Source organism: Xenopus laevis, chromosome 5S (genome assembly GCF_017654675.1).
Source record: "Xenopus laevis strain J_2021 chromosome 5S, Xenopus_laevis_v10.1, whole genome shotgun sequence".
Classification (NCBI taxonomy): domain Eukaryota; kingdom Metazoa; phylum Chordata; class Amphibia; order Anura; family Pipidae; genus Xenopus; species Xenopus laevis.
In genome coordinates, this window is record NC_054380.1 from 95,468,893 (window position 1) to 95,496,057 (window position 27,165).

At 40.4% G+C, this 27,165-nt stretch overlaps 1 protein-coding gene across 4 annotated transcripts in view; it reads left to right on the top strand.

Moving 5' to 3' along the window:
* Positions 1 to 27,165, top strand: part of gnb4.S (guanine nucleotide binding protein (G protein), beta polypeptide 4 S homeolog) — a 60,152-nt gene that overhangs the window by 24,603 nt on the left and 8,384 nt on the right. For all 4 annotated transcript variants that reach the window (XM_018264526.2, XM_041564050.1, NM_001095001.1 and 1 more), the window contains 4 exon segments: positions 23,539 to 23,648; positions 24,651 to 24,689; positions 24,779 to 24,885; positions 26,222 to 26,285. In XM_018264526.2, coding sequence (XP_018120015.1) covers positions 23,592 to 23,648; positions 24,651 to 24,689; positions 24,779 to 24,885; positions 26,222 to 26,285 — 267 coding nt within the window. In that variant the 5' untranslated portion in view covers positions 23,539 to 23,591.

A 27,165-nucleotide genomic window follows, 5' to 3' on the forward strand; every position in this document is an offset into this window, starting at 1 on the left:
GGGATTTACATTAATGGTACTGAATTTGTTACTCTTGGTGGCCAGGCAAAATAAATTGCTGAGTACAGAACAATTGCATGAAAAAGTTACATTATATATGTCCTTTCATGTATGTTCTAAGCTTTACGCTTCCATTAACTAAGTGGTGAAGTAAAAGCATGCTGTAGGTCAGTAAAAACAGGCATTTCTGTAAGTGCATGCTGTTTCTGCTCTTCAGATTAAAACAGATTTTAAAAAAAAATATTGTTGTACATTAATGAAATCTTAGAAAGCCAGTCAAAATCATAACTAATTTTGCCCACTGTAAACTACATGGTACACAGGATACCAGTGAAAATTACTAACTGACAACAACTGAGTTAATTCCAGTAAATAAATAAATACTGTTCAGCACCCTTTAGTGATGAAAGTTGTAGTGTATACCTTTTCTTTAATAAACAAACGGTGCTTCTTTTGCTGCAAAGAATCTGTTCAAACATAAAAGGTGGCACAGCCGTGCTCTTTAGCCAATTAACACAGGTCAGTTCTTTTTTTTTGAGGTACACTGGAATACGGTTCCCATTAGTCACTATTTTCCAAGGAAAGGGCCTGTTTCAAGACTTTTTGAACCCCAGCAAATGTCTACTCCCCACTGACTTTGACATAAAAAATCCCAATGTGGTGTGTTCTGCAGGAAGTAGGGGATATGTACAATTTTAACGTAGATTTTTCAACATTTTCTGGCAAGGTATAATATGAGGATGATCAATCAACTTTCTCTGAGGAAATATGCAAAAGCAAATTTTATTTTTATATGAGAAAAAATATGGGGCTATGAAATCAAGAGTAGTTTTAATTGGGAGTGGTGGGAAAAGTTCACGTGGCCTACACAAAACTTTTTGCACTATGTGTTACATGCCCACTTCTCCCCATGTAAAAAGTTAGCTACTGTTACTAAAAAGGAATACTATAGGAATTAGAATAATATAATTGGCTATATAGATACTGATGTAGGAACAAAGGCATGGAACCAAAATATTCAAAACCTGTTGCAGAAACCATCAATATGCACACAGTAATATCTGTCCAGATCACTTCTTCAGCACCCACAAACAGATTAACATACAAAATCTTGTATCTGACAACAATATCTGCAGAGCCGTCATTCTGAAGAATCATGAGTTTTGCCACTACCTGGAAGTGATGTCACGTTAATGCGCTAATGCTCACCAGAATCCGTTGAACACTGCCTGCACATGCACAAATGTTCCACTATCAATATGACCATCACTGAATGCTACTGTACATGTGCACCACCAGATTTAATTAGCCATTGACTAAAGAATGGGACTCCCAAAAAATAGAGGGGGTTGATAGCTCTGTATCTGTGTGCCTGGCCAGCAAAAAACCCATCTGTAATGTAATAGAGTGCTGTTCGGTAATGCCACATGTGGGCTGATCCTGGCCTGTGCAAAAGTGCAGTCCGAGAACCAGCTCCAATGCTAATATTAGCTTTCTTTGTTGCCTGCACTGCCATTGCATTGGCTTGGTTACAGGCACCCATGGTGGATTTTGGTGCTGAAACGAGTGAGTTTGCATTTACGTGTGAGTAGTGCTAATAAGTCAGACAGTTTATTGGAGGCAGTGAAAGTTACCTTTTTAATTCGCTGGTGGTAAGCGGACTTTGCTCCGCTGCTCTTTTCTAGCTTCTCTGCATTGTCTTTCGCTTGATGTACATTTCCAACTTTCCAGGCAGTTATGTAAATTGCATAAGTTTTAATGTAACTTTATATGTAACTTACTTATTTGAGTAACTATCATGACGCAGCTGGACCCCCATTCGGACAAAGATTTCACTGGGCCTGAGACAACAGTCCCCCTGGGCCTTATAAAGTCTGCACCCCAGTTAGGGGGAGACAATACAATTTTGCCCAAAAATACTTGTAGCCACCCTCACCAAGAGACAGCTCCCAGTGTGGGAGCCAGCTGACTTATTTGTGTGTGTGGTGTTGTAGGTATTAAGGCTAGACCACGTAGCTCAGACTCTGAGAAACGCAGGCTGAGAATCCACTGCCCTGCTGCTCCTCTTGTGCTGTGCTGCCTACACCTGGTATTATTACCTACAATCTAGTGTAGGCAGACACATCAGATTTTGTTGCTCAAGAGCCACTAGTTGGGGATCACTGTCCTAAAGAAAGTTTCTTATGCGGAATACACCAGTCATTATATTTTCATTACTTTAAGACACTATTAAGTAGGGAGGGGTGTGTGTATGGATGCTGGGTTTTTATTTGGAGGGGGTTGGACTTGATGGACTTTGTCTTTTTTCAACCCGATGTAACTATGTAACTTTTTAAACAGTTTAAATATTGGTTGTATGTGCTACACAATCTTGACCTCTGTATATTAGACCTATAGGTCCTAAACTGGCAGTAATACATGGTTTACATATAATTCTTAAGAGTAGTTGATGATGTATTGCTGTGTCTATGCCAGGTTTTAGTCTTTATTTTATGTTCTATGTCTTTTTTTATGCAACAACAACTATTTTTTCTTCTTTATGTCTATTTTATGTAGTTACATTTATTTTATGGAACATTTGCATTAAAAGTGCACAGAACAGAGTATTTAGTCAATATGCTAGTCAATTTTTTTTAACAAACCACCTTTTTGATTGTAAAAAAATCGAGTGCTGATGGAGTCGATTCCCATCCTGTTTGTATATGAAAGGGTAATTACTCCTTGATTTTTCCTTTCTGCCCTGGCCCAGCTTACTTGCTCATTTCTTGCTATACATGCACATAAATTATATGTGAATACAAGTTTGCAGGCCATGGAAATGTTTCGTAATAATCCCAGTCCCTAACAGATGTAGAGCATTGCGGCTGAGTCATAACATAAAATTATTTCAGGAACCCATATATATTTAGACAGTGATTTATTTTTTATGATTATAAAAAAAAATTCCGCAGTGCTCTGGGGCCCATAGGAACTGATGCATTCCAGTTCATTCTGAGGAAGTGAACTGGTTAAGTTTCCTTTTTTTCTGATGCTCGCCTAGGAATCCCATGGCAACTGTCTGTCATGTGGGCTCAGTCTGTGTGCAAGGGAAGAAGCTTCCTGCTGCTGGGAGTTGCTAGGCTTTGGTCTTATTAAGTAGCATGGAAAGCAGAGGAGAATCTTGGGATACATGGAAATCTCTCGCAGCTGCTCAGATGGCTTTGCTGCTTTTTGTCTGTGTTTAAGAGCTACAGGCCTAACTTGCACTCACTGAAATGTGCCTCTTGTTTTATGCACGCATTTATAATTTAATTATTAAATATTAAAAGAACCCACTGTCAGGTCCAGACTACAGGGGAGAAATTCCTGATCCCACGCACCTCCTTGGGGGGGGGGGCTCCTCTGCCTGCAGCCAGGCCCTGACGATCATAGTTGTTAGATTAGTATTTAAAATAGGCCCTGGCATTTCAAGTACAAACAGGCCCCAATAGCTGCCCACAGTCAAAATAGATAGTGACTGTTTATGACATTATATGGCAGCCCCTCTGGCATTTACCAGCATCTTCAGTTTACTGGTTGTAAATTGTAAGGAAAGTAAAGGTCACCAAGGTGTTTCACAACCCTATAAAGGTCTTTATTGGTTATGGATATGCCAGATTTGTGGGAAGGATTCACAGGCCTAAGGTAGCACTTTTGCCTAATGAAAAAGCAAAGGGCTCACTCTGTTTTCTGGTTAGACAGAGTTTTAGTACCGCCTGAGACCCTATGGCAACCTGTTTTGGGGGTGGCAGTTCTTAATACCACATCACATTGGCATCAGAGAACCAAAAACAGCACATTTGTCCCACCTAATATGCTTTTATTGTACCTCATAGGGTATAAAATTATTTTTAATTGCCAGGTTTAGTCATGTGACACAAATGACATCCCCAAGCAGCCTTAGAACTAATGGCATCACAATATCCCGTTTATAAGCAAGTACTTTTGTATTACTATGGCATAGAATCGGTCTTATTATGAGGATGGTCACATTATATGTTGCTGGGGGCAGCTAACCTGTGACTGCCCAATCCTTTACGAAGAAAAGTAAAGTACTTTCTGCTGTGGAAAATTGTAGTTCTGCCACAATCAGATAACCACAACACTGCTATTTATAGGCTAGTCAACACATTGCTGTTTTAGAACTACAGTTCCCAGTATCCCAGGAAAGCAAAACCCTGCACTTTGTTGCAGAGGAACTGCTGAACCAAATAATGATTCCTTTCCAATATTTAACCCATATAGCTGACCGCTATATTATTAGCACCCATCCCTTTATGTTTTATTTTAGCAACCTGTCTACATCCACAATTTTAACGTATTGACACATGATGAAAATCTACAGAATAGTGTAGCTACACAGCTTCCACAATTCAGCATTTAGGAACTGGTAATGGGAAGCCGCACATTCAAGGCCTGTAGCCGGGAAACGCCAGAGGCCTGAGACAACATCATTATCCTGTGTGAGGACTGGGCCAACTCGCCCCTCCTGCTCCTCCTTAGCGTTTCCATCTCTCCTGCCTCCTTCCCCATCTCTCAGCAGCAGCCTTAAAGCTTATTTTCTGTCCTGGGCTTCCCCTCGGACCCCACCCCCTTTCCATTTATTTCCCTACCCTTCGTTCCCTCGTTTCTGCTCACTAATTACCTTTTATCATTCTTCACCATTGTGGGTTGCTGCACCTTCTTGTAACTGAAAATCCATCATATTTGTTACCGTCACTGCTGGCCCCCGCAAATTCTATTCTCTACTACTACAACTCTCATATTGTCATCCTTCACTGATGCATTCCCATATTGGTATCCCAGTCACCCATCCTGCTCTTTCTTGGCATACTGCCTATCCTCACTGATGTCCCCCCAGTTATGTTGCCACCCCCTCACTGATAGCCCCCAGTCATGTTGCCACCCCCCTGCACTGATGTGTAAAAGAAACGGATCCGCGCACACACACCAATTAGTGCAGTCGGGGATTATCCCCTTTTATTCAGCCACCAAACATCAACGTTTCGGGGGGAACACCCACCCTTCATCAGGAAGGTGAAGGGTGGGTGTTCCCCCCCGAAACGTTGATGTTTGGTGGCTGAATAAAAGGGGATAATCCCCGACTGCACTAATCGGTGTGTGTGCGGATCCGTTTCTTTTACACATTGGTTGCTAAGGGACCCGGCCGGGTCAACGGAAGGAACGCACCACCAGCTTGCAGGATTGGTGAACTACAGGTGTGCAGTAGGATAATTACATTGTAATCAAGTTGTGACCCCCCTGCACTGGCCCTCCAGTCATGTTGTCATCACTTTCTGCTGGCCTCCAGTCATGGTACGAAAAGAAGAGCTCTCGCACACCCGTACTTCGTAAATAATTCTAACGTTTGCTTGGTGCCCAGTGATAGAGGTAACGGCCACCTTTTTATTATTATTATTTTAAAGTTATTTGCATATAAATTTGATGAGTTTCTGTTTTTCCTTTGGTATTGCCAGACAGAAATCATTTATCAGAAATGTACTCATTCGGACTAGACTCCCACAATGCCTTGCATACTTCAGTTAATATTATTTCCAGTTCTGTAGCACATGCAATACATTATGGGCAGGGTTAGACTGGGGGCCCGGGGCCCACCGGGACTGCTTTCCAGGCCCCTGCTCCCCTACTGTGACGCAAAGACGCGCAAGCCGGGACTGTGCACGTGCGCAGACACCACAGCTCTGCGCCGGAAAAGAAATAATAATTCCAAAGGTTGCTTGGTGCCCAGTGATAGAGGTAACGGCCACCTCAGCAAGTAGACACACTGGCACACAAGCCTGCTGTTGCAGGTAAAACCTTGCAAAAATTTTTATTTTTTTTGTCAAGCATAGTGGATCACGGTGCAAAAGTGTTTTTAAAGGTGAAACAATCAGGGTCGGACTGGGGGCCTTTGGGCCCATTGGGGCTACTGCTCCCCTACTGTGACGTGAGGACGCACAAGCCGGGACTGCGCAGACGCCACTGCTCTGCAAAAACTGAATGTTTGGCGAGGGGGGGGGGGGTCCATGAGGGTCGGGGCCCACCGGGTTTTTTCCCAGGTGTCCCGCCGGGCCAGTCCGACACTGATTATGGGAATTGAAGTCTTTTCTGTAGGAGAGCAGAGTTCTAATACAATGTTGGAATGGTATGAGAACCGGAGAGGACAGAATAGTATGAGCTGTCTCAGTAGCTTTATATTTACAAATTAGAACCACTGAAACAATGTGTATATTGGAAAGTTGCTTAGAATTACATTTTCTTTTATTATGCAAAAAAAAAGGAGTGGACATCACTTTTAAAATTACTAGATAAGAATCACTAATATATGCAAAGCTTATTTTGTGTCTGGCTTAACAGACATTTTCTTGTATTTGCAGTTGTTTTGAATTGTTTTAACAAAATGCAGCAGAAGTCAGCTTTGCATGCATTTTTACAGGACTGTTAATCACCTGGCTGTTTCTACAGTTTCTTCCACTAGGTAACTTTGTTTTTTGGGGGTTTATATCCCATTTAAGAATTCTTAATGAGCGGGGTTTTCATTACCTAGATATATTGACTGAAGTACAGTATCTTAACTACCAACAGTGAAAATTTGCTGATTGACTATTTCATGGAACTGGATAATGCCATCCATAAAATCTGAGAACAATAAGAACATTGCAGATGTGCAAATAATGGAATACCTCGTAATACTGACCATAATATAGTATGGCTTGAGTTATGTTTGCAAAAACACAGACCTCAACATAGAGCAGGAAATCAAAGGTTGAAAGGAATGCTGTGGTCGCTCAATATTGACATCATGCCTGACGCGCTTCACTGTTGTCCGCTTCTTCAGGGACATGAGTCACAGTTACCTTTAACCGCATTTTTTTTTCCTATGTGAATTTATCATCTCCAATCCGCTTTAAAATTCAGTACACAATAGCTTTCCCAGCAGCATAACTCAAAAGACCCTCATGGCAGTGGGCCATAATAATTCAGTGAATTAATATTTGGATTGTTGCTGTAACAAGAGCTTATGGATTTTAGGACATTTTGTATTCCACGGGGCAAATTTACTAAAGGGCGAAATGGCCGTCGCTAGCGAAAATTTGCCTGAAATCCAATCTGCCGGGACATTGCCAATTTACTAACAGGCGTAGAGGACAATTAGCTAGCCAAAGTGTACATCGCTAACGAAGTTTCGCACCCTTTCGAAAGCCGATTTTTCGCTCAGGCGAATGACCGTTACTCTGCTAATTCACTAAAGTGCGAATTTTACATTATGTTACCCCTTTCACTAGAGTCTGCTTCGCCAGGTTATATCTTTTTTTTTTATAACTTTATAAAGTTTTTAAGTTTTTTTTTAACATTTTAAAGTGGGGTTATGTGTAAATGCTGTAACTGTTAAATATATACATATTTGTTTTTTTAACCATTTGAAGTTTATATTTGTGTTAGGATGGGCTTATGTCTAGGCCATTAGAGGATCTCTTTTGTCTTTATTTTGCTTCCTTGAACATTTTAAATAATATATGGCCACTTCCAGCAATTTCCCCAACATATACACTATGTGACCTAGATGTACCCACCCTATTAAAATTGACCTAAACGTAAGTATGTTAACGAAGTTTCACTAGGCAGAAATGAACGGTAGTGAAAGTTTGCTATGAAATGCTTGTGCTGATGAAGTTTCACTAGCGAAACTTCACCAGTATTCGTCTGCCGAGACGTAAATTTTCATTTTGATGAATTAGCGTATGCGATGTGAATTAATGTCTGACTAAGTCGCACGACATGTGACGGAGCCTTCCGTGGCGAAAATTCACCCTTTAGTGAATTTTCCCACCCATGTGCTGTTTATGTAAAAAAAAAAAAAAAAGCTACTCTTCAAAATATCAATGTACATTTAAAGCTAACTGTAGCTTATGTTGATAATTTTTCACCGATAGGTCTGCTTTTGAACGTAATTGTTACTTAAAATTCCTTAAAGGGGTGGTTCACCTTTAAAGGAACAGTTCAGTGTGAAAATTAAAACTGGGTGAATAGATAGGCTGTGAAAAATGTTTCTAATATAGTTAGTTAGGCAAAAATGTAATGTATGTTTTTAATTTTTATAGTTTTATAGTCAGGGGTGCTTCGCCAATGAGGCAAAAATGCTGCTCCTGGTACTTTAAGAGCGAATTTCCGGGGGAGGGGGGGCAACAGCAACTGCTGCTGCCTCACGCGGCGGAGGGGCCAGGATCGCCCCTGTTTATAGTTATTTGTCTTTTTCTTCTGATGCTTTACAGCTTTCAAATGGGCGTCGCTGTCCCCTTCTAAAAAAACAAATGCTCTGTAAGGCTACACCTTGTAGCCCGTTATTGTTACTTTTTATTGCAGATCCTTCTATTCAGACTCTCTCCTATTCATATTCCAGTCTCTTATTCAAATCAGTGCATGTTTGCTAGGGTAATTTGGGCCCTAGTTACCAGATTGCTTAAAATGTAAATTGAAGAGCTGCTGAATAAAAAGGTAAATAACTCAAAACCCACAAATAATAAAAAATGAAAACCAATTGCAAATTATCTCAGAATATAACTCTCTACGTCATACTAAAAGTTATCTCATAGGTGAACAACCCCTTTAAACCTGGCCGTTCCTTCTCAACCTGTTACAGTTTCTAATACAGACTACTGCTGCACAATATGGCAGCCCCTCACAGATGGACATCCCCTATGTTACTCGATGAGGGGGCTGCCATACTTGTGTAACTTTTGAATACTTTCAAAAATTATAAATAGCATGCAAAGACTATGTTACGGGTTTTATTTTTGGTTTCAGTGTCTAGATCTATAAAAGGCAGATATTTATACCAAACAAGTTTAATATTGATCCATTTTATGTTTTTAAGGGAATTGTTTTTAATTTACTGGAGCATAAGGAAAAGTTAAGTGAGAAATAATGCACATTTCATAGTGTATAGAAAGGAACAAGTTGCTATGGCAGCGTGAACCAGTCCCTTTAAAGGAGAAGGAAACCCCCTGGGCGCAAAACTGAATGTCACAAAGTTTTCCTTCGTGACATTCGGCGCATGCGCAATAGATCCGTACCGGTAACTGTTCCTACTGCGCATGCGCCAGAAGACGCTGGTCAAAGCAGGAAGAAGATGCGCGTGGGAGAAGATGGCGACTGTGAACTCTGTGGACAAGACCTGCGCAGAGGGGTGAGTAACAAGTTAGGGGCATTTGTCCAGGGGGACAGGTAGGCCAGGGGGGAGGAGGGCAACACAGGGGAGGGTGGAAGGGGTTTTGCGCCCAGTGGGTTTCCTTCTCCTTTAAGAATGGCTATGGATGCTGTAAAAGCAGATGAACAGGCAGCTATAACTCATGCATCTGAGGAAACTAATAACTGTAAGGGCAATGACACACAGCGCTGTTTGTCTCCCGCAAATTTGTTGCAGCTACAAAACGCCATAAAATACCCTGCCATAGACAATACCAAGAATTGTCTCTCCTAACACACGAGATTGTCCCCCCATAGCTGATTCAATATATAAGTATATTTCTGTTTTTGAAAGACTATTGGGAGAATGCAATATGTTTCATTAGCGCAAAGAAGTTTGCAAACACCTTTGCAAAATTAGCTACCATGTTTGTGCCATTTGTGACTGATTGAAGTCCTCAAAGACTTCCTCACAAAGTTTGCGACCAAATCCCTTTTGCGAACGTTCGCAGTGTATGTAATATCATTTTGCAATCGCAAACCATTTTTTGCAACAAAATATTTAGCGAAACTCCAGAGCAGGTGTTAAAGGTTCGCAATGCGCAATTAAGATTCACAATGTAATAAAAGCCTAATGAACATTATTACATTACTTCAAATGTTAAACTCTTGGAAGGGGTTGTTCACCTTCCAAACACTTTTTTTCAGTTCAGTTGGTTTCAGATTGTTCACCATAAACAAAGATTTTTTTTCAATTACTTTCCATCTTTTATTTTTTTCCGTTTTCCCAAAATTGAAGTTTTTAATGTTCTTGTTTCTAGTGTCTCAGTCTGGCAACTCAGTGATCCAGGAGCATCTGAACTGTTACAATTTGCTACATTTAGTCGATACAATTTGTTGATATATTTTTCAGCAGTATCTATAAAAAATTAGCAACTATTGTATCAATTCTAACAGCTGCCGTCAGGCCCGGACTGACAATCTGTTAATTCGGGCATTTGCCCGACGGGCCGCTCTGTTCTTTTGTTTAACTGGGCCGCTCTTGCACAGATCAGCTGTGCGTTTCCCCATGCAGCCACCTCCCTCCCTCCTCTGCCTTGACTGAAGATAAGATATCGATCTGAAAAAAACCGGCACAAGAGTAGGCAGCCTGTGCCTGGGACTACTGCACGGAGCTTGGGGGCGGAGTCCAAGAATTGAGCAGGAGCTTTCTAAAGAAATATTAGGGCATGATGTAGCTGGGCAGGCGGCAGGAGAGGCACAAAACATAGTAAGTCCACTCCCATACAACTTATTCTGCCCATATGTTGTCTCCGAGAGCATCTGGGGAGCCAGTGTGGAGAAATCTGTACAGAGCTGTGGGCAGGCTGCTTTGTGAGATGTCTGTGTGTATTGACTAGTGCTTCCCCCAGACCTTTCCTTTATCAGCTTATCCCTTGCACAGATTTGCCAAGTAGTGTTTCTCCCAAACTGAATCCATTAACTCTTTCCTCTGAGTATCACTCATGTATTATAAGGGATAATGTACCCCCTACTGTAAATGATAAGGATATTAGAAGTCACTGAGGGGTTGTTTTGTGACCATATAAAGGCACAAGGCTGCAGGCTGAGTTTTACAGGGAACTCTGAGTATCACTCATGTATTATAAGGGATAATGTACCCCCTACTGTAAATGATAAGGATATTAGAAGTCACTGAGGGGTTGTTCTGTGACCAGATAAAGGCACAAGGCTGCAGGCTGAGTTATACAGGGAACTATGAGTATCACTCATGTATTATAAGGGATAATGTACCCCCTACTGTAAATGATAAGGATATTAGAAGTCACTGACAGGGGCGCTCCACCAATGAGGCGAGTTGAGACACTCGCCTCAGGCGGCAGCGCCCCCCTGGTTGCCAGGGGCGGCAAAAATGCCGCTCCTGGTAACTAAGAGCTGAATTTCCGGTTTTCAAACCGGAAATTCGGCTCTTCTAGTGCAGAGAGCGCTATTGCGCTCTCTGCACTAAGCGTCGTGGACCGCCCCTGCCCTCTCCGGCGCTATAAAGGTTAGTGCCGTGGGGAGGGGTGGGGGCGGCGAAAGAAGGCCGCCTCAGGCGGCATTATAGCCAGAATCGCCCCTGGTCACTGAGGGGTTGTTCTGTGACCATATAAAGGCACAAGGCTTGCAGGCTGAGTTATACAGGGAACTATTTCCAAGAATGAGGAGAGCACTCAAAAAATAGCAATTATGCTGTGATTATATTTATTCAACGCTACTACACGACATGTTTCGGATCCATGTTGATCCTTTATCAAGTGTGATGCATTCTACTATATAGCTGAGGCAGTGCGGGGAAAGTTCCTATTAATTCAAGTTATACAGGGAACTCTGAGTATCACTCAAATGGATGAGTTCAAAATCATTGTGTGTTTACATGTGGGCTGCTTTGATTTTTTTTTTTGCCCGGGCTGCTTTTTACTCCCAGTCCGGCCCTGGCTGCCGTTAAAGGAAAACTATACCCCCAAAATGAATACTTAAGCAACAGATAGTTTATATCAAATTGAATGACATATTAAAGAATCTTACCAAACTGGAATATATATTTACATAAATATTGCCCTTTTACATCTCTTGCCTTGAACCACCATTTCGTGACTCTATCTGTGCTGCCTCAGAGATCACCTGACCAGAAATACTTCAACTCTAACTGTAACAGGAAGAAGTGAGGAAGCAAAAGGCAGAACTCTGTCTGTTAATTGGCTCATGTGACCTTACATGTGGTTTGTATGTGTGCAAAGTGAATCGTACGATCTCAGGGGGCGGCCCTTATTTTTTAAAATGGCAATTTTCTATTTATGATTACCCAATGGCACATACTACTAGAAAAGTATATTATTATGATAATGGTTCATTTACATGAAGCAGGGTTTTACACATGAGCTGTTTTACTCAGTGTCTTTTAATAGAGACCTACATTGTTTGGGGGGTATAGTTTTCCTTTAATGAAACTCAGGATTCTTCTCAGCAGGGACAAAGATAAGAAATGCATCAACTAAATGTATCAATTAAGAACAGTTAGAGGCAGATTTATCAAGGGTCGAATTCCGAAGTTGAAAATACTTTGAAATTCGACCACCGAATTGAATACTACAAAATTCCAAGTTGAATTCGTAGGATTTTTTGCATCGTACAATCGTATTCCGATCGTAGTATGATCGTACTTCGAATCGTACGATTCGACCGATTTTATCGTACGATTGTACAATTTTCCTTTCAATACAAAAAATTTAGAACTAAGAAGAAATATGCTCTGGAAGGTCCCCATAGGCTAACATAGCACTTCGGCAGGTTTAAGTTGGCGAAGTATTGAAGTCAAAGTTTTTTAAAGAGACAGTACTTCGATTATTGAATAGTCTAATGATTTTACTTCGAATTGAAGGTCGAAGTCGTAGTAGCCTATTCGATGGTCGAAGTATCCAAAAACTACTTTGAATTTTTGAATTTTTTAACTTCGAAAATTCCCAAGATTTCACTTCGACCCTTGATAAATCTGCCCCTAAAAGAGTCGGCAACATAGCACTTCGGCAGGTTTAAGTTGGCGAAGTATTGAAGTCAAAGTTTTTTTAAAGAGACAGTACTTCGATTATCGAATGGTTGAATAGTCGAACGATTTTACCTAGAATCGAAGGTCGAAGTCGTAGTATTTTGCAAAGTTGCTTGAAATTATGTTTACTTTTCAAAAAGCTCAAGTTATGTTTTTGTGGAGTTCCCCTATAAGATATTGTGATGCTATCCTTCCCATGGAGCCTCTCCAGGGCATCAGCTGTGTAATGCCCAAGTCGCCCCAAATGCAGCACATCTGCTACATAATGTATTTGTCTCTTCACTGAAAAAATCTATTAAATATGGCTTTAAAAGCCAAATTAACCATTGTGTAGTCCCAGTCTCGTCTGGCAACTTTTTATTATTATAACCCAGACTTTCGTGTTATCTGTTATAATTATGAAGAGTTTACATAAAACATACTGCTATGCAGGTCTGAGACCTGTTATCCAGAATGTTTGGGACCTGAGACTTTTCAGATAAGGTATGGATATCCAAATTACGACAAGACCCCTTAACGAATAACTAAACCCCCCTTTAGGCAAAGTCCCCATGGCCCCTCTCCCTGCCTCCCCCATGCCAAAATTGCGTCCCCTCTAGAAATACTGACCGCACATGCAGAGTCAGCGCAGCCGAGTTCATAGACGCAAACTTCCGGCGCTTCGGTATTCTTCGGGGTTTTCTTCCTTCCCCTCGGCAATTTCCATCACTTGTCACGAACCAGAAGATTGCTGCAACTGCGCATGTGCAATACAGTGCTCACTTTATTAACAATACCGAAGCGCTGAAGATGGCGCCCGTGAGCTCCGCTGCGATATCTTTTTAAAAGACATGGGGCATTTACAGGTGTTATCACCTGTGTGGGGGGGGAGGGGGGACTATGTAGGGTAGGGGAAGTGGTTTATATGATGGGGGGGTTGATTACTTCTTTAAGTCTATTAAAAAATAATTAAAGATTAATTAAACCCAATAGAATTATTTTGCCCCAATAAGTATAATAAATTAGCTCTAGTTTGGTTCAAGTGCAAGGCACTGTATTCTTATAACAGGGAAAAAGCAGATTATTTAAAAAAAAAAGAATTTGATTTAAATGGAGTCTGGGAGATGACCTTCAAGTAATTCTTGCTTTCTGGATAATAGCTTTCTGAATAACGGATCCCATACCTGCGTGGGTTTTATTTAAACCCAATAGAATTATTTTGCAACACTCAGTGGGCTCTGAGCAGCTGTTGAGAAGCTAAGCTTAGGGGTTGTCAAATTATAAAGCAGAAAATGAGGTTGGCCTGTAATATACCAAAAGATATATGTCCCAAGTCTTAAATTAAGTAAAAACAAATTGTTTATTAATATTCCCATTTTAAAAAATTGGTACATACTGACCCCACATGGTCCACCTTACGTGTTTCGTACCCTCCAGCACTTAGCCTGATATTGTGACATTTATATTCTATGTGTACTGTATATTGTGAGTAGGTCCCTAAGCTCAGTAAGTGACAGCAGCACAGAGCATGTGCAGTGAATCAGCAGAAAAGAAGATGGGGAGCTACTGGGGCATCTTTGGAGACACAGATCTTTACTGCTAAAGGGCTGTGGTTGCCTTAGGCTGGTACAGAAGCCCAAAACATAATGTACAACATTTCTGCCCTATTTCTTCAGTTAAGCAGTGAATCAGCTTTTCTCTACTGGCACATACGCCAGAGAAAGGGCTTGGCCCGAAACATGCAGTGTACTCACACTGCTAATAAAATAACTGCAGAACGTCTGCATATAACAACAGTGCATATTCTCCAGGCTCTTTGCAGTGGATCGCATAGTAATCTTTCATTTTCCAGGGGAATAATATCACAGGCACCTCCTAGCAAGTAAGAAATATAGCACTTCCTCTTAAAGCTAATTACTGACCTTGTAAACCATTTTTATCAGATCCATGGGGGAAGGGGAACTCAAATGGAGCAGTCCGACAATCATGTAGCTAAATAAGTATTTTTAATTCATATGAAAATGTTACTGGCTTTCTGCTCTTTAGTGTCGGGGAGGGGGGATTTCCTCTATTATTGGCTACTTGTGTCCCTGCAAATTTGGTACAGGTATGGGACCTGTTATCCAGAATGCTTGGAACTAGGGGTTTTCCAGATAATGGATCTTTCTGTAACTTGGATCTTGATACCTTTAGTCTACTATAAAATCATGTAAATTGTAAACCAAATTGGCTGGTTTTGCTTCCGATAAGGAATAATTATATCTTCGTTTGGATTAAGTACAAGGAACTGTTTTTATTATTACAGAGAAAAAGGAAATCATTTTCAAAAAATTTGATTGCTTGATTATAATGGAGTCTATGGGAGACATTGTTTCTGTAATTTTGAGCTTTCTGGATAATGGGTTTTTAGATAACTGATCCCATACCGCTAGTAAATAGTACTATACACTTTGCAGCTTTGGCTTAATTTCAATTATTATTCACGGTAGTATAGTATATAGTAGTATACACTTTGCAGCTTATAACAATTGCTCACAGTAGTATATAGTACAGGTATGGGACATAAAACTGATCTTTCCATACTCTCTTTAATAATAGAAAAAAATCGGGATTATTTGGATAAAACTGAGTCTGGATTCTTTCTGGATAATGGGTGTCTGAAAAATGGATCCCATAGCTGTACTATATATTTTTCAGCTTTGGCTGACTTGCAATCAATACTCACAGTCAGGGCCACCATCAGGGGGGCACAGGGGGTACTGTTGTAACGGGCACCCAAACCGCCGATGTCCCGAAGAGCTGAAGTCCCGAAGCTGCAAAAAGACCCGAATCCATGAAAAGAGCTGAACTTGAAGTCCTGAAGCCGCAAAAGGAACCAAAGTTGAAGCCCTGAAGCCACAAGTTCAGTTCTACTGAACACCAATGTGTTTTTTTTTATTTTATTAAACCCCTGGGCACCGATGTATTATTTTAATACTCTACAGGCCCCTGCCACTAATGTTTTTTTCAAAAAAATATTCTCTGGGGCCCCAATGTTTCTTTTTAACTTGAAAGGGGAGGGCCCTGGCGCCAATGTTTTATTACAAAAACTTTTATGGGGGGCCCTTGCACCAACTTTTTTTAACTTACGGGGGGCTCTCACCATCAATGAACTTGTGTGGGGGGGTTACTGTTTTTATCACTGATGCCTGTGTGGTCTTTTTAACTTTCTAATGGCAGCCCTGCTCACAGTAGTATAGTATATAGTACTATACACTTTGCAACCCTGGCTTACTTGCAACCATTACTCACAGTATTATAGTATATAGTAGTACAGTATACAATTTGCAGCTTTGGTTCATTGTTTTGGTTCATTGTTACAGGAGACAGAGAAGGTGGAACATTCTGGGCAGAATATACCAAGTTGTTTTATCATGCCGCTCACCCGTGTCTGTATTTCTCTATTCAGAAACAAAAATGTTTTAATAATTGAACCTTAATGTTATACAATAACTTCTCAATAACTGTTTACTGTTACAATATTATGTCATTATTATAGCTGACTATTTTGTAAGATATAGTTCTAGGCATTAATGACTTACTCACTGAAAACAGGGAGTCTTGCAGAATGTCTCTTACCTTTTTCCAATTTAGATACTTCCTTTCAGTAATGCAGACTACCAGAAGGTCCACTCGACACCTCCAGACTGGCAAACACGGACTGGTACTTTACAATTCCTCTTGTGCACACATAACAACAGTTCACAAGTCAAAGGTGTCTCTTAAAGGGACCCTTCAAATTTATCACGTGAATTGTGCTTAGTTCTTGCAACCTTGTTTCATGGCAGTGCTGTCCAACTTCGGTGGTACCAAGGGCAAAAATTTCATTTCAAATTTTATCACAAGAACATTTAAATTTAGGGGCCCCTAACAACTATTTCCAAATGCTAACAACCCCCAGAATAAACCCTACCAGGCTCAAGTCCCACAGGTTACAGAGTAGGGCAAGCAGAGTAAGGCACACACAGGGAGCATAGCAGTGATGTGGGGGTCTAACCCACCCAACTACTCCCGCGCTTGCCTGCGTCCGACTTACAGGTTGCTATTATAGACCCGCGCCGACCTGCTCCACCAATGATGTCACAAAAGGGGCGGGGCGAGCAGGTGCAGCCTCTATAAAAGACGAACCCAGAAGCCACCATTTGATGGTGGTGGCAGGGAGAGCAAGAGAAGAGCTCAACCCGCACCGCCCGCCACCCGCAAAGAAAAGTGCGGGATCGTCCCGAACCCGCCTGACCCGTGGGTATAAGGCCAGCCCACACATAACTAGAGCATAGGGCAGGCACAGTATGGCACACACAAGGAATATAGGACAAGCAGAGTATGACACACACACAGGGAGCATAGGGCAGGCAGAGCATTGCACACACGGGGAGCAGAGGGCATGCAGAGTATGGCACACACATGGAGCAATCAGCCTAAAAAGAAGAATTATAAGGTTCATTCTTACTGTGCTATATATAGTGACACAGTGCTGGTGCCCCTGCAGCAGTTTATCTGGGGTGTGAACAGATTAACAATGTGGGCAGTTTCAGTCTGGGTCTGGGTGTGAACAGTAGAGGTGTTATAGATGTGAACAATGCAGGGGACAGTTAATCTCAGTTCTGATATACCCTTTAAAGTTTACACAAGGCAAAGGAATCACAGTAGGCAGATTTCATGTGAGGGGCCGTACAAGGGGTGTCACAGGCTGCCAGTTGGACAGCACTGTTTTAAAGTATCCTTCTGTCTGAGCAATGAGCAAAGTTTTTCTGTTTTGCCTTTTAATTCTTCTTTTATTTATTTTTATTTACTTTATTTTTAGGCTAATTGCAATGACAATAATATGCTACAGTTACTGCTGTGGTAGAGGCTACACTATTCTGCCTGCTGTTTTAGACGTGCATTAGCAACCATTGTTTTCTTTAAAAAAAGTACCTTCATATAATTTAGGAAATCCAATTCTTAATATTTCCATTAGGCAAATAAAAAAAATATGAAGGTGTATTGGATTTTAATAATGGTAATTGGCATCCTAGTAGTGATTACAAGAAAATTCACTGGCACACGAGGTATATTGCATCAAGAAAACCCCTTGCGTGATTTATTAGCCGATTAGTGCCAATATAATAAATTGCACAAGGGGTTTCCTTGCCACAATATACCTCTTGTGCGGTCAATTTCTAGTATTCTGGATTTGAGGTGCTGGTCCCATCTTTGTGCACCGGGTATCGCTTTTAACCTGGAAGATAATGGTTTTTATTTTAGTAGTGGTTACAGCCACTCTTACAGCTGTTTGCCAAAAAATAATTTTGGAGAAATATAGAACGCAACATTTAACCATTAATAATTTTTTCTTATATAGAAATGACTGTAAATAGAGCAGACCATGGAGAATGTGACAGCCTGTTGATGCATAAGCCAATTGTTAAAGAAAAAAGTGTATATGATGCAGACTGCTGTGGTCGCTGGAGTAGTAGAAAACCATTGAATTGTTGCATAAGTTGTCCTTTTACATTGGCTTCATTAAGCAAATACATATACTGTAGAAGGCAGTGGTGGTGCCATGTGCCAAATCTTCACTTACAATGGGGATTCAGTTTCCTTTGTCTGTCCCTGATTAATGATAGAAACACACTCAGTCATTTCCGTGCATCAGGTTGGTCCTAAGTAGCAGCCTAAAAGCAGACCATTGCTGATGTTGTGATTAGCCTGGGGCAGCATATTCATTATGTGACACTTGCAGCTGCTGCTCTTTAGTTCCCTCTATGAATATACTGCCTGGCCCCTTCTTTACTGTGATGCTGTGTACAGATTACTGGGGCTATGCCATGCATGGGGGTTTCTCCACTGGGGAGAAGAAAACACAAATACCGCTCTGGACCATGTCTATAAGCAGGTACATGAATGATATCTACCTATTATCAAGCCATATACTCTGATGGGAGATAATGTCATGTGGCATTGTCATGCTCATTAGGCCCCTTCACCCCAGGAATGCACATAGTGATTTTGATAAATATGATGGGGCAGGGCCCCACTTTAGCTCTTCATGGAATTAGTGTGGTTATTGTGGGTTACTGCACCGAGGTAGACTTTTTGCTTTTCATAACATATGGATTTAACAAAGGGGAAAAATATACATGGCATATTATGACAGGGTTTAATTTGGTCTTCAGCAAAACCACCGATTAGCAGGCAGCAGCAAAATAGATATTGGCTGAGAAATTGAATTCTGTTGTTTAGGACTAGCTACATCTTTACACAGTATCCAGCAAACCGATGTAGAGAAAAATGATGTATATTCCTATAATACACAAAAGCCATGAATATCTTGTAAATTATATCCTTATAAACGGTGAGTTCTGATGTCATCAGTTATAAATGGTGAGTTCTGATGTCATTTCTGTCACATGACTCACTGAAATTTGTGTATTATAATAAATAAAGTACCCCCAGTTGTAAAATATGAGGATATTAGAAGTTACCTCGGAGTTCCATGACCTCTATAAAAACACTCGGCCTTCGGCCTCGTGTTTTTATATGGTCATGAAACTCCTCGGTAACATATAATATCCTTATATTTTACAAGAGGGGGTACTTTATTCACTATATATTTCTAAGCTTGCAAGTAAAGATTGCACTGTGACTTGGGTTGGTAGTGGCTGCTCAGAGCTGCACTTCTGCTCTATGTAAATAATGATTCAGTGACTTCCTCTACTACTGGGATTATATACTGACAACAGTTAATGACCTGTCAGAGAGATTTTCTAAACAAGTGTGTGTGTTATTTTAAGCATACAGTTTCCAGCGTAGGTTCTGTAGCTGCCCAGTGAGCCCAAGAATCCTCCCAGTAATGCATGTTCTAGAGATAACCAAGTCATGCCTTAAATATGCATTAGTCACACGCTACTGGCTACATATGATCAATATGTATTTTGCCTTTTCGGCTGCTGACCAGGTGGCACCTAAATGGTCCTTAAAGGGATTCTGTCATGATTTTTATGATGTAGTTTTAATTTCTAAATTACACTGTTTACACTGCAAATAATTCACTCCACTACCATATAAAATTGAATTCCTGAACCAGCAAGTGTATATTTTTTAGTTGTAATATTGGTGGGTAGGCAGCCATCTCGAGTCATTTGCCTGGTCATGTGCTTTCAGAAAGAGCCATCACTTTAGAATGGAACTGCTTTATGGCAGGCTGTTGTTTCTCCTACTCAATGTAACAATGTGTTGCAGTGGGACCTGGATTTAACTATTGAGTGCTGTTCTTAGATCTACCAGGCAGCTGTTATCTTGTGTTAGGGAGCTGCTATCTGGTTACCTTCCCATTGTACTGCTGATTGGCTGCTGGGGGGAAAAGGGAGGGGGTGATATCACTCACTACTTGCAGCATGACTGGGGCAGCTGGGAAACGGACAATATGTCTAGCCCCATGTCAGATTTCAAAATGAAATATAAAAAAATCTGTTTGGTGTTTTGAGAAATGGATTTCAGTGGCGAATTCTGCCGGTGCAGCACTATTAGCTGATGCGTTTTGAAAAAAAATGTTTCCCCATGACAGTATCCCTTTAACTCACTGACAGAAAAGCCCAAAAAACACCCTGGGAAGTGTAATATTGTCGCTCCCCTGTGGCAGTGGAGGTGTTACCAAATATCTTCCTGAGCAGAGGCGCACAGACTGTTTCCTGTTTTTGTATGAGATGTCTGATGGAGGTACCTCCGTTCCAAACACTTCCAGAGTTGTGAAGGGGTGAAACAATAGCGAAATGACCTCAGATCAAGGTTGCACCCAAGTTCCCTTCCTGTTTTGCCTTCAATTTCTGATGGTCTTAAGTATGTACTGGTTGTTCATAAGGAAAAGTAGCAACTACAGATGCCTTGCCATTATACATGATTAAAGATGTATCAGTTTGGCACAGTTCTTCTTGGAAAGTGCAGATTAGTAGCTGATCGCTGTACCTGCCTAGCAACAGAGTTACCTTTTCCTGTGGGGACAGGGAGGCGATTATTTATTTCCAGTGGGGGAGCGGAAAAAAACTTTGAGGAGCAAACTCTTTCTCAGGATTCACTGACATTCCTGGATGGACCCAGATGCACTAGCGTGATTAAAAATGACTTCTTCTGCTTAGCTCCCATAATTCTCTGTTGTGTTATAATCATGTCAAGGGAAATTCATGGGTATTGTTAATCTTTCAAGCAAATTTTCAAGCAAAGAAAAATGCCCACATTTTTATACATTCTGTTTGCTCTTCCTTTACAGAATTAACAATAAATTCTAGACACCAGATTTAGTCGTCTTGAAGAATAAATGTGCCCTTGCAAATGAATCTTGATGAAACAGTTCAGTATGAAAATAAAAACTGGATAAATAGATAGGCTGTGCAAAATAAAAAATGTTTCTAATATAGTTAGTTAGCCGAAGTGACTGGATGTCTAACATAATAGCCAGAACATTACTTCCTGCTTTGCAGCTCTCTAAGTCCGAATTAGTCATCAACTTTAAGGGGGGCCACATGGGACATAACTGTTCAGTGAGATTGCTTAGCATGCAGCTCAGATCCAAAATAAACAGTTATGACCCATGTGTCCCTCCCTCAAGTCACTGATTGGTTACTGCCTGGTAACCAATCAGTGGAAACCAAGAAAGCTGCAAAGCAGAAGTAGTGTTCTGTTCTGTTATGTTAGACATCCAGTCACTTCAGCCTTTATACATTACATTTTTGGCTAACTAACTATATTGAAATTTTTTTTATTTTGCACAGTCTATCTATTTAACCAGTTTTTATTTTTATACTGAACAATTCCTTTAAGCAAGTCATCAGTCTTGAAACATTTTATTCCTTATCAGTCAATATCTTAAGGTGGCCTTACACAGGTTGATTAGTGCACAGTCTGTGTGGGACAATCACATAGAGAGCACACTCGCTATGGCTGACTTTCTTGTTGTTTCATTCATTTGTGCAACAAGCTGAATGATCAGAACAGCAGGAACTGAAGAGGAACTGGCCAATTCCTATACCCACCGAAATCCAGATTACATGATTATGGTTAGGATCTACTGGCCGTTATATTTGTACCAAAAATCATACAAAGTGTTGTTTTATAGGGTATTATTGGTGTGTGGATGGACTTGTGATAAAGGGCCTTGTCTTGATTTTGAATCAGGCTGATGTTGCAATCTACAGCTCCTCCGCTCTGCACAATGCCCTTTTGTGATCTGATTGTTGCTCTGGAATCATGTAATCACATCAACCTAATTAGGCCCACCCAAAAAAGCGGATTGTATGGCCACATTTTGTAGTGATCTGTCTCACAAATAGGGATGCACCAGGATCCAGTATTCGGTTCGGGATTCGGCTGAATCCTTTCAGCAGGATTTGGATTCGGCCAAATCCTTCTGCCCGGCCTAACCGATTCAGAATCCTTATTTGCATATGCAAATTAGGGGCAGGGAGGTAAATCATGTGACTAAAAATCCCTCTAATTTTTTTGTTGCCAACAAATACATTGTATAAATCATTAGTTGGGAACAGCATATGTGATTTCCATGCTGTAGAGAACTCATTTTGCATGCAGAAGATAAAAAGGTGGCCATACATGAGCTGCTGATGTTGGTCCTTTAGACTGATTCAGCAGCCTATCTGTCAGTGTATGGGGATTTCCAATGGGTCTCCTCGATCAATATCTGGCCAAGATATCGATTTGGGAGGTTTGATTTTACTGGCGATCGAGGACTACATCGGCTTGTTGATGCGGTCCTCGTTCCATCGGAGCCCATTTTCTTCTTTGTAATCTGATAGTTCGGATTAACCTGATATTACTTGGCGACCTCACCAAACAAACGGATCTTATCATGAATGGCCAACTTTAGGCTCAGGTAACATAGATTAACCCCACATTTGATATCTGGAAAAAGTATAATAAAATAGCCTGTTTGTGAAATACATTAATTAACAACGATGTACAGTTTGGGTGCATGTTATACTGTAGTTCTGATACTTTCTATTGAAAATAATTCTTAAATCCTGTATTGCCAAGCACGGGCAGGATCTGATAGTAACATCTCAAGCCATGTGCATTTTAGATAGGAGCAAAGATTGCAACTATAATATTTTCTTTGCTCGATTTCAGGTGACCTCCAGGCTGATGCAGCCCTCTTATAACCAAATATTCCATATGATCTATCTGGGTTCATTGAAAAACATGGGCCTTACCTTCATTATATTGCTGGTGGCCAGGCTCACTGACCGGAGAGTATTTTAGATTCCAGGTCACAAAGAAACAAAAGAAGGGCATATAAAATTAAAGAGCCAATTGCAGTGTCACCTTTAGTTAATTTGTGGTATGATGTAGACGGTGATATTTTGAGACAATTTGCAGTTGGTCTTCAGTATTTCAATTATTTAGCTGTCAGCAGCTTTCTTGTTGACCAGCCTAGAAAATCTACTGGGTTATTCAAATTTGATGTTATGGACATTTGTTAGTATCTGTATATCGTAACGTATACTGGAATTCTGGATATTCAAGTTATTTAATAAACATGATATTGTATTTACTCCTGCCTTCATAGCTTTTATTTTAAACCACTTTTTGCTTCTTACACTGAATACCCCAGTGCTGGTTACTTGTACAGCCTTGGAGACCTCCAGCCATTAGAAATGATTAGCTTAGCCAATCATGAAATACAATTTGATGCAGATGATATGTTACATATTAAATAATGTTTTTCTATTGCTCTATAGATTGTTCTCCTTTGTTTTGTGGCCACGGTGCAAGTTCGCTCCAGGTTTCCAGGATGAGTGAACTGGAACAGTTACGGCAAGAAGCAGAGCAACTGCGGAATCAAATTCGAGTAAGATCTGATTCTGTTTTCTTATTATTAAATATGACTTCTATAGGCTCTTTAAATCTGATTAGCAACTATATGTCCACTGGCAAAAACACAATGCAACCAGCCATACATTTCACTAGCAAAACAAAGGAATTAAAGGAACAGTTCAAAATAAAAAAATTCTAATATAGTTAGTCAAAAATGTAATGTATAAAGGCTGGAGTGACTGGAGGTCTAACATAATAGCCAGAATCCAACTTACTGCTTTTCAGCTCTCTAATTCTGAGTTAGTCAGTGACTTTAAGGGGGGCCACATGGGACATAACTGTTCAGTGAATTTGCAATTGATCCTCAGCATTCAGCTCAGATTCAGAAGCAACAGATATGACCCATGTGGCCCCCCCCTCAAGTCACTGATTGGTTACTACCTGGTAACCAATAATTGGAAACCAAAAGAGCTGCAAAGCAGGAAGTAGTGTTCTATTCTGTTAGACAGCCAGTCACTCCAGACTTTATACATTACATTTTTGGGTATACAACTATATTAGAAAAAAGATTTAATTTGCACATCTATTTACCTAGTTTTTATTTTTATACTGTTCATTTAAGGTTTTACTAACATTTCTAATTTAACAGCATATTTGTTTCCTTTCATTTTCACTCTAAGCGCATTCTTGCACTTCTTCCTGCACCGTCCTTTTCTGTGCTCTCTATAGTGTCAGGGAGCATGGTTTTGTTGTACAATGCTTGACCTGAAAAGGGGATGTCCTGCCCGCCGAAATTCTGAAGAACACAGACTAATTGCTGCAAAAATGTAATTAGATAAAAGGAGCTGTTTGCAACACTTGTGTTGACTGCATTGATGGTATTGTGCTTAACATTACAGAAAGATCCTTTATCTCTTAAACTCAGGTCCCAAGCATGATATTTCCTATAACAGGGATGCAATGTGCATTTTTGTGAAAACTGTTTGCTTGTCTATGGTGGAGAGAAAAAAAAGTCTTTGTTTTTTATTTTGTTTAGGATGCCCGGAAAGCTTGCAGTGACGCAACTCTCGTTCAGGTAATAAAATTGTCTGGCGCACACTGTGCTATCCTACCTTCCACCCCTGCATAACTGCCTCTAAACTGAGTCATATTTATCTTTGTCAGATCACAGCAAGTTTGGACTCTGTAGGTCGAATTCAAATGCGAACACGTCGCACACTTAGGGGCCACTTAGCTAAAATCTATGCCATGCACTGGGGAACAGACTCAAGGTAAGACCACAGTAGCAAAGTATATGTTCAGAAATACTGTTCTTTTTTATATTATTTGAATAATATACCTGTGAACAATGTACCATTTACCAGGTTAGTGCTCCTTTAAAGGAGAAGGAAAGGCTGTATATACTTGGGGGTACCAAAAGTTAGGTACCCCCAAGTGATTGTATATGGTTACCTGAAACCACAGGCCGGTGTTCCTATCAGCAGAAAACTGCACCGGCCCGGGGTTATACCAGTGAGCACCACGGAGCAATCGGTTTACGGCTTCTTCTTTCTTTGTGCTGGTGCGAAAAGACAGTAGCGCAAAAAGCCGAACTTTAACGAAGAAGTCGGCTATTTTGTTTTACTGCGCATGCGTCTGTCACCGGGAAATATGAAGAAAGAAGAAGCAAGAAGATGATCGCTCTGTGGTGCTCGCTGGAAGAATGCCCTGACCTGTGCAGTTTTCTCCTGATAGGAACACCAGCCTGGGGTGTGAGGTAAGTATATACAATCACTTAGGGGTGCCTAACTTTTGGGACCCCCGAGTAATTAGGCCTTTCCTTCTCCTTTAAATCAAAACAACACACAATTACAATAAAAGTAAATTTCTGAATATATTTTCAGGGTAAACATTTAACAGTACTAATAAGACATTATTATGAACAGTGTCGGACTGGCCCACAGGGATACCAGGAAAACTCCCAGTGGGCCCAGGTGTCAGTGGTCCTCTTGCTTCAATCCATTTGGGCTATTTCATGGTCATTCCCTATTTCTTTATGGGAAATAATGCTTAATAATGGAAGAATAGAGTATAATATGTAGAGAAGAGAGACTAGGAGAATAAAGAGGTCGGGTGAGGAGAGGAGGTATAAAAGTTTGGAAAGTGGGCCCTCAACCTAAGGTTTTCTGGTGGGCCCTTTGGCATCCCAGTCAGACACTGATTATGAAATGACTATACAACTCGATTACGTGACAGCTTTCCTCTTATCAGAAAAAAAAAACAATTGCACAATCCCAGCTTTTACCATATGATTTTCCTGCACATAGAACTTAATGGCATAAAAAACTTTTTATATCTATATAGGGCCACATACTCAGAGTTCCCCTTATAAATTGTATACTCTGTTTGTATACTGGATTTCATGTCTGATTAGTTTAGCAAGGCTTGATACCTGTGAACAAGACTCCTTTTTTTAGTATCACAGTTTTGTAGGGCTTGCCCATTCTGGAAAATTATATCATCAAATGGCTCCCCCCCCTTCATTAACTAGAAATAAGTATATTCAGATCATGATAGAATTGGAAATATTCAGTTTATACACTAAATATCATGGTTTTTTTATTTAAGGCTATTAGTCAGTGCATCGCAAGATGGAAAATTAATTATTTGGGACAGTTACACAACAAACAAGGTAAAGTCACACCTGCTTTTCACTAATCATTTTGTCTTTCTTAAACCTACTTGTGTCAAATAATCATCTTTGTGCAGCATACTTCTGTCACTCTGTTACTTGAGCAAATCGTACATATTTACCTTTTATTAAAATCTATTTTGATTGGAAGCTCTCTGTATCTTGTGCTCATTGTTTTTTTGCACCAAGTACAGCCTTGGGGTTGACTGAAAATATCAACTAGCCTGCAAATAGGGTTGCCACCTGGCCGGTAGTTTACTGGCCTGGCCGGTAAAAATCATGGTTGATCCCAATGTTATTAATAGGAAAAAAGATAAATATTCAGGAAGGCCGGTATTTTTTTCCAGAAAAGGTGGCAACCCTACCTGCAAACCAAAGGCAAACAAACATGGCAACACTAGAGAGTCTGTACTAAGTGCAAATAAGCAGTGATTTTGAGATTAATGTTCTGTTAAAAAAATATATGTAAATGTTATACTACTCACCTATGTATTTAGGAAACATTGTATATTTTTTCTTGGGAAACTAGTATCTAATGAGATGTTTATCTGCAACAAGAAGAATCTACCATTTTTCATTTTTAATTTGCCCACTAGAGGACACCATTTCATTCTTTGGAGTAGGTTTCCTTGTTTAGAGTGATTGTAGTGGCCCTATTGTTAGGAATTACAACTGTGCTTGTAGATATCTCATGCAGAATTCCATTCGTTTGACTGTACACCCTGTTTAGAATATTCCCTATTAAGAGGCAGATCACCATTATAAAACATACAGTTTTCAAATAATATTCAACAAAAAAAAATACACTTTTTATGTAGTTTCTGAGATAGCTGCTGTTTTGACTTCTAATACCATGCTCTTGGCTCAACTGAGAATCGCC